This window comes from Hyperoodon ampullatus (assembly GCF_949752795.1).
Source record: "Hyperoodon ampullatus genome assembly, chromosome: 13".
NCBI lineage: Eukaryota > Metazoa > Chordata > Mammalia > Artiodactyla > Ziphiidae > Hyperoodon > Hyperoodon ampullatus.
The window spans coordinates 77572608-77581412 of record NC_136926.1 but is presented as its reverse complement, the minus strand read 5'-3'; the positions used below and the strand labels follow the sequence as shown (position 1 = coordinate 77581412).

At 42.8% G+C, this 8805-nt stretch overlaps 1 protein-coding gene across 1 annotated transcript in view; it reads left to right on the top strand.

The window, feature by feature from the left end:
• The first annotated feature begins 247 nt into the window (after nt 1-247).
• Nucleotides 248-8805, top strand: part of VPS4B (vacuolar protein sorting 4 homolog B) — a 29650-nt gene continuing 21092 nt past the window's right edge. Inside the window, exon 1 of the mRNA XM_079718273.1 lies at nt 248-317. Coding sequence (XP_079574399.1) covers nt 291-317 — 27 coding nt within the window. The 5' untranslated portion in view covers nt 248-290. The remainder of the gene's footprint in view (nt 318-8805) is intronic.

The window sequence follows — 8805 nt, the reverse complement described above, 5'->3', positions numbered from 1 at the left end:
TCGGGACTGGGTGTCGCGCGTGGTGATGACGAAAGCGGAAGTACTGAGGCTAGAGGCCGGACGAGAGCCCGTAGGGGCTCGGGGTTGCGGAAGTTTTGTCAGGGGGGGTGCCGCCGGCTGCTGGAGCGCAGTGTTGTTTTGGAACAAGTTCGGGAAAGGAGGCCGCCGCTTGAGGCCCAAGAGCCACCGGCCTGCGCACGTTTGGGGCAGCTCCGGGCTCGACTCGACGTTGCCACTGTAGGTTTCCTCTGCCCCCGTTCCTCCTCGAGGAACCGCCTCGTATCTCCGCCATGGCATCCACCTCGAGCAACCTCCAGGTATCGCCATCCTCCCGCCCCCTGGAGAGCCCAAGCCAAGGGGAGGTGCTGGGCGTGGGGTGGGAAGTGGGGGGCGGGGAAGAGGGAGGAAGCGGCGGCGCGCCGGCCAAGAGGCAGGTGGGAGAGTCGGACGCTTTCCGCATGCTTCCGGGGTTTCCCAAGCCCACTGGCTTTGTGGGACTTCTGACTTTTGTTGAGGCTTTTGATTTTTCCTTTTCACACCAGCCGAGTTTGAACCGAGCTGGGCAGAGCTTTGAACAGAGGCACGAACGCTGCAGTCAGTGTAAGGGAGAGAGAAAACAACATAACGTATCCAGTGCATTACTCTGGACCAGTTGAAAATAGGGTGATTCGAGTTCTCTCCTAGTTCCTCAAGCTGGTGTAGCAAAGCCTTTCTTTTCGAGCTGTCAGGTGAATAGAAACGTGAGCACAGTCTCAGAATCTGAGGAATCCGTGAATTCATTGAGCTATACGTTCAGGTGCACGCTAATGGCTCCCAAAATATAGTATATAAATAAGATCATGGAGTTTCCTTAAACTCCTTTGTAACTTCACTTTCCCACCCCTACCGCAGTGAGTTCAGTGTTTTGTTCATTAAACATGTAATCCTGATACTTTAGACTTAATTGTTAGACCTCTGTGGAATGGAATTCATGGAGATGAGAAATTTTTCAAACAGTGCCTCCCATCCCTAGAATGGATCTGGGGCTTCAGTGGAGTTTAGAATGTGACTTAACCTCGAGAGCTCCAGTCCACTAGACAAGTTTGGGATAAAAGAGTAGCGTGAATCCCTATATTGAATCTTTGTCTTGATCTTGCAGTTGAAAAGGCTTTTGTTGAGTGCCTGGTACAGGCACCTGGGATAATTAATAGAGGACCTACTGAGCCCAGGATAATTGATCCTGAAGAAAAATCACTGCAAGTAGACTGATTTAAATCGAGATCAAATTTTCACCAAAAAGGAGGTGGGGCACTTGATTGGGACTTTTATCTTGGAAATCAACCCAAAAGATTATGAAAATAAATGTTTTATGTCTTTAACAAAATATAATTGCAACGTGACTTATTTCTTAGAATAAAGAATAAGTCGTGTTGATTTATGTGTATTTTTTCCAACAAGATTTCATTAAACTAAGATGCAACAATCTTCACTTAACATTAGTTTTTTTGTAGCCCCATTCAGAAGGGGTCTTTTTGGTGAATGTACTTGGAAAAAGTATTGGTCATTTGATAAAACTGTTGTTCCTTTGAGGATCAAAGATGATTTCTTTTGAAATGCCTTGTCTTCATCCTTGTTGGTTTGTCAGTTAACTGTATAGTTTTATTCCACCATCTTTTAAAAATGTTTTTATTGAAGTTTTATTGATTTACAGTATTAGTTTCAGGTGTACAACATAGTGATTCAGTATTTCTACAGATTATACTCCATTAAAAGCTAATACAAGATAATGGCTGTAATTTCCTGTGCTATACAATATATCCTTGTTGCTCATCTATTTCATACATAGTACACCAACTGTTATTTATCAAGAGTTTGCATGTGATTTGGGTATTCTACAATATAATTTTCATCTATTTACTGATCTTTTTTATTTTGCAACATTTGCAGTTTCATTCTGTAATCCTTTGCATCATATTTGAATTGGATTGTGGATGTTCTTCAGTGAATCAGCTTGAGATTGACCCATATTAAAGGCATAACTGATAGTGTTAAACAGAGGGAGAGGTAATGCGTTATACTATTATCAGTGGTTGGGTCACAGGTGTGCTTTCTCATTCAACCTTTTCCACCTTCTAATGTAGGAAATTTGGATGAAGAATATTCAACTAACGAATAGCTTTCCCACTGAAAAAGGCAAAATCCCCATAGCCAGATGCTTATAATCAAATGGAGGAATGCAGATAACTAAATATCAAAATAAAATAATGCAGTAGTGCTCTAATAGAATTAAAGGTTAGTGTGGGAGGGCAGAAAGGAAGGGCTTGTGTAACTCTTCAAGGATAAATGAGAAATGTTCCACAGAGAAGATGACGTGAGCTTAGATAAGAGTGAAAGGTACTGACACTAATTGTCTGCCTGGTGTTTGATGTGATCTCATTTAGTCCTCAAAACAACTCTTCAAGGTATTACTCCAGTTTCACAGTATAAGAAACCAAAGCTTATTAAGTTTATGATTTGCCCAAAGACATACAGTTAATTAGTACTGAAGACTTGGATTCGTTTTGAATCCAGATCTATCTGCTTATAAGTTTGTGCTTTTTCACTATGAAGTCATGCCTTCTTGGACAAGAAAGTGAGATGCATTCCAAGCAGAGAAAAACAACATATGCCTCAGTCTAGAAGTGTAATAAACCTTGCAGAGGGTTGAGAGAAACTGCAAGTTCATTGTGTATAGAACTCGAAGTTTACCCAGTCCTGAATATTTACTTTTCTGAGTGTCTACTATGCCATGCATTTTGCTACATGTTGGGGAATCATAAAAGAAATGTATCATCCTTGATTTCCAAGGGCTTATATTCTGATGTGAAAACATCAGACATATAAAGGGACTCCTAGGATACTTTGTGACCTTTGGAAGGATGTACAAGAGGCAGTGGAAATTTAGAGGAAGCATAGTTTAGGCCTCCTGGGGGTGCTGGGAAGGGCTTTGCAGCGGGAGGACCACAGTGACTGTGCTGAGTGTTGGAGAAGCTGGAGTTTTACAGGGAGACAACGGGATAGGGTATTCCAGGTGGAGAGCACACTGTACACAGAGGTATGAATTCTGAGCCATCTGGGTTGTCCCTGTAGTTTGGTGTGACGGGAACGGAGTGTGCCAGGTGAGAGGTCAAGCCTCGTTAAGCCACATGACAAGGAGCAGTGTGTGCTGCACATAGGTGGTTGGTCCCCATCCTGCTGTCAGAGGGGAGTCAGAGGAGGCAGTAAGCTCACGTTTCTGTTTTAGAATGAAACCATTGTGTGTGTACAGGGCACAGCTTGACAGTGGGGATTACAAGAAGAGGGGGCATATTTGGGGCCAGGGTGGTCCTGAACTTCTGGGGCTTGAAATGCTTGTGGGGACAGTCAGGTAGAACTGTCCATTGAGAGCTGGGTACATATGTATAGAACTTAGGCTAGGCTGGGAATAAGGATTTGGGAGTTAGTCGCATATGGATGGTAGCAGAGGTGTGGCCGTCTTGGAAAGTTTATAGAATGAGGAAAAACAAGGACCAAGGTACAGACCCAGTGGAATATCAGCGTTTAAGGAGAGAGAAAAGGGAGCCTGAAAAAGAATCGTGACATAGCCAAGAGTAAAACCTGGAGAGGATGGTGCCTTGATGGCCAAAGGAGGCCATGTGAGGTGTCTCTTACGAGGGCTAAGTGCTCACCTAGTTACCCATAACTAGATAAGTGAGAGATCTGGCAGTCAGGGGGCAGGAAGCATTGCCGTGGGAGGAATCAAGAAACCGAGATGAACTTCGGGTGCTCTTTGGGGCTTTGCTGTGGAGGTGAAGAGGCAAGTATTGAATAAGATGGTAGCTACATGGGAACCTTAGAATTGGGGAGAGCTGGTGTGTTTCTGTTGGTGTTTTGTAGCTATGAGTCTAAGATAGGACTTGCATACATTTTTATGCTAAGGAATGCTCCCCAAAAAGGGAAAGGTTAGGTTGGGGAGAACAGTTGAGCTGATATAATTGAGGGGCCTAGATGTCTGAGGAGGAAGGTAGGAATGGGCTCCAGAGCACCAGGGAAAGAATCAGCCTTGAAAGACAGGGGCTGGGACATCTTCCCTCCTGAGATGGGTGGGTCTGGAATTTACCCAGTTTCCCAGGGTTTTCTAGCGTGGGCACATCATGGTCTCCTAATCTGAAAAGCACAGTCCCAGGTGTTCCCAGCCTTTGTGCCTCCATATCGATGACTGGATCTTGGCTGACCCTGAGATTCAGTCAGTCTTGTGCCAGCCTCTTTGCAAGACTCCAGAATATAAAAAAGCCAGTACAGCAGGCATGACTCCTGTCCTCATGGAGCTTATATTCTAGTGGGAGAGGACAGGCCAAAACAAAACAAAACCCACATGCACAGAAACAAGCCACTGGAAGGATTTTAAACAGAAGAGTGGAGTGTTTTAAAATTGAATAAATTTGGGAATCATCAGCCTGAAGATAATCAGCTTCAGTCATTGAGAACAGCTCACATAGGGAGGGAGTAAACAGAAGGAAGCCCGAGCCCTGAGGAGCCCTGATATTTCAGGGTCAGGTTCAAGAAGAAGAGTCAGCAAAGGAAACTGAGCAGGAGCTGTCAGCAGCGGGAGGAAAACGGGCAAAGTGGCGCTTGGGAGCTCGGCAGAGGGCAGCGCTCCAGAAGGGAGTGATGCTGTTGCAGAATACTGTCGAGAGATCAAGGTGGACACAGAGCTGGTCTTTGGATCTGGCATCACAGAGAACCTTGATATGAGCAGTTTTATTGATAAGATAAGGGACAGCAGCCCAGATTGGCAGCTGAAGGGTAAGTAGAAAAAAAGGAACTGGAAAGAGGAGAGACCGCTCTGGTGAGGTTTGGGTTCTGAAGGTCGCAGAGACACAGGACCAAGCCGAAGGGGGTTTTAGTGTCAGGGACAGCTAAAGGAGAGCTGTTTGCACGCCAGCGGTGGCAGTCCCCTTCCTTGTGGAGCTTCCCTGTACATTCAAGGAGATGGCCTTCCCTGTATATTCAAGGAGATGGCCAATAAGTGAGTACACAGGGGAACAGCGATAAACACAGCGATGGGATAGAAGTGCAGGGTGAGGGGAGAGCTGAGGTCAGGGGAGGGGTGCAGCCTTTGAAATAGGAGATGAGGGAGGGCCTCTCTGGGGACTTGGCACGTGAACTGTGACTGAAAACGAGACCCTTGTGCATCCATCTGGGGAAAGAGCAGGGGAGAGTGTTGTGGGCAGAGGGGTGCTAGTCCACAGGCTGCCTGAGTGAAGGAGGGCTACAGGGTTTCAGGTGAGACCCAGACCGAGCCAGGGCCCAGGTAGATCACGACCCAGCATTTGGGATTTATTGTTTGCAGCGGGAAGCCGTCAAAGGGTGCCCTTCACTGGTGCTGTGTGGGCTTCCGTATCAACTGTGGAAGCAGGCTGACCGCTTAGAGGAGGCTAGGCGGTAGGTTTGACAAATGTGGTAGTGGATTGAGCTGGGGTGGTAGCGATGGAGACGGTCAGGATTATATTCTGAAGGAATAATTGGCACTCCCAAACCATGCAAGACACAGTTAATTTTGTTTCAAATGAAAAATGCTAACAGAAACAAGGGTGAAGTGGAGCATTCATCAGGGGAAAAACAGATGCATATCCTCCAGTCCTCATCTTTGATTAAAGGTTTAACATGTGCTGTCCAGTATGGTAGCCACATATGGCAATTTAAATTTAAATTTTACTTAAATAAAACTTAAAACTCTGCAGTCACATTAGCCAGAAGTTTCAAAAGCCATATGCTCCCGTATTGGACAGTGCAAATACAGATGCATCCATCATCAGAGAAAGGCTGCTTTAGAGTGATTGGTACCATATTTGGAGCTAGATTTTTACATACTGACTGCACGAGTTTTAACAAATGTCATTTTGGTTCCTAAAAGAGGGCTGACAGCAAATGAGGGGAATGCATAGCTGAAGAGGTGAGTGACACAGCAATTCAAAATAGCGTAAGAAGGAAATTATAGCCAGAAAAAGGAAGAACTTACTTCTGCTACGTGACTTAGCCTCTGAGCCTTCTAGATGCATTTTTATAAGACCAGGTACAGCAAACCACCAGTTGACCAGGTGCTGTGACTCCGCCCTTTATATCCTGCTGAGTTTACCAAACTTGGAAATTTAGCTCCAAGTTCAGGCTATTTGAACTGTGAAACATGTACTGCTACATTTTATCAGTTCTGAGACACACCATTTACTTTTCTTCCCTCCTGCCACAGCAGAGGGAAGGCCTGTTCCTCCCATTTATCCCATCTGTATGCCGTCTATGAGCAACTGCTTCAAAATATAATATTTTCAACATATGATTAGTTTTTGGATTATTTGAATAATGTCTTATCTTCATTGTATGCTTATTTTTAACATAGCATAACCATGATTACTTTTTTCTACTGGCTCTTATTTCTGTTGGATAGTTTTACTACCTAAATTAATCCAGGTGGAATGTTTCAGTAAACCATGCTTGTTCTTAATTTGTATGTGTATGCATGTTTTAAAATATTAAAGATAGTTTTCTTAATGAAAATTTTATTTTGAGATGATTGTAGATTCACATGCAGTTGGGAGAAATAATACAGAGAGAGCCTGTGTACCCTTCACCCAGTTGTCCCCAGTGGCAGCATCTTGTAAAACTATATAGTACAGTATCACAACCCCGATGTTGACATTGATACATTCTACTGTCTTACTCAGATTTCCCCAGTCTTAAGTGTGTGTGTGTGTGTCTGTGCACAGAGTTCCGTCGAGTTAATCCCTGTATCCCCTGCCGTAGTCATGGTACAGAAGAGTTCTCTCCCAAAGGATCCCTCTCGTTGCCCTTTTATAAGCACAGTTACTTCCCTTTCTCTTCCCCCTGCATTCCTGTCTCCTGACAATACTAAACGGTTCTTCACCTCTGGTTTTGTCATTTGAGGTTATGTGAATGGAATCATGCGGTATGGAACCTTTTGGGATTGGTTCTTTTCACCTAGCTTAATTCCCTCAAGATTCATCCAAGTTGTGTATATCAGTAGTTCATTCTTTTTTGTTACTGAGTAGTACTCCCTGGTCTGCGTGTACCATGGTTTAACCATGAAGGGCATGTGGAATGTTCAAGTACAAGTTTTTGTGTGAACGTAGTCTTTATTTCTCTGAGATAAATGCCCAAGAGTGCAGTTGCTGATTCATGGGGTGGTTGCATGTTTAGATTTTTAAAAAAAACAAACCTGTTTCCCAGAGTGACTGTACCATTTTACATCTCAGCAATGTATAAGTGATCCAGTTCTCTGTATCCTCACCACTGTTTGGCATTGTCGCTATTTTTTATTTTAGCCATTCTGATACGTGTTTAGTGATATCTCACTGTGGTTTTAATTTGCATTTCCATAACGGCTAGTGATGTTGAACATCTTTTCATGTGCTTATTTGCCATCTGTATATCCTCTTTGGTGAAATGTCTATTTATGTCTTTAGCTTATTTTCTACTTCAGTTGTTTTTAAACTTGATTTTTGAGAGTTCTTTCTGTATTCTAAGTGCTAGTCCTTTCCCAAACATGTGGTTTGCAAACATTTCTCCCACTCTTTGGCTTGTCTTTTCATCCTTTTAACAGGCTCTTTTACAGACCCAAAATTTTTAAGTTTGATGAGGTCCAATTTATCATTATTTTTTTTCCTTTGAGGTGTAATTGATATATAATGTTATCTTAGTTTCAGGTGTGCAGCGTGGTTCGATATTTGTTTATATCGTGAGGTGATCACCACAGTACATCTGGTTAACATCTGTCACCATACATAGCTACAAAATTTTTTTCTCATGGCAACTTTCAAAAATAAGTAAGAGAGTATCATTAATTATAGTCACCATGCTTCACATGACATCCCCATGACTGATTTACTTTATGCTGGAAGTTTGTACCCTTGGACCTCCTTCACCCGTTTCGTCCACCCCCCACCTGTGGCAACCACCAGTCTGTTCTCTGTCTGTGAGCTCATGTTTTGTTTTTGTTTTTTGGGGTTTTTTTTTTTAGATTCCCCATATAAGTAAGATCATATGGTATTTGTCTTTCTCGGTCTGACTTATTTCACTTAGCATAATGCCCTCAGGTCCCATCCATGTTTTCGCAAATGGCAAGATTTCCTTTTTTATGGCTGAATAATATTTGATATATATATTTTTTCTTTATCCAGTCATCCATTGGTGGACACTTAGGTTGTTTCCATATCTTGGCTGTTGTAAATAATGCTGCAGTGAACATGGGGGTGCACATATCTTTTCAAGTTAATATTTTCATTTTCTTCAGATAAATACCCAGGAGTGGAATTGCTGGATCATATGGTAGTTCTGTTTTTAATTTTTTGAGGAACCTCCGTACTGTTTTCCATAGTAACTGCACCAATTTATACTTCCATCAACAGTACACTAGAGTTCCCTGTTCTCTCCATCCTCACTAGCACTTTTTATTTCTTGTCTCTTTGATAATAGCCATTGTGTGATGAGTGTGAGGTGATAACGCATTGTTGTTTTGATCTGCATTTCCCTGATGATTAATGATGTTGAGCACCTTTTCATGTACCTGTTGGCCATCTGTGTGTCTTCTTTGGAAAAATGTTTATTCAGATCCACTGCCCATTTTTTGATCAGATTGTTTTGGTTTTTGCTCTTGATTTGTATGAGTATTTTATATTTTTTGATATTAACCCCTTATCAGATATATATGATTTGCAAGTATTCTCTCCCATTCAGTAGGTTACCTTTTCATTCTGTTGATTATTTCCTTTGCTGTGCAGAAGCTTTTTTGTT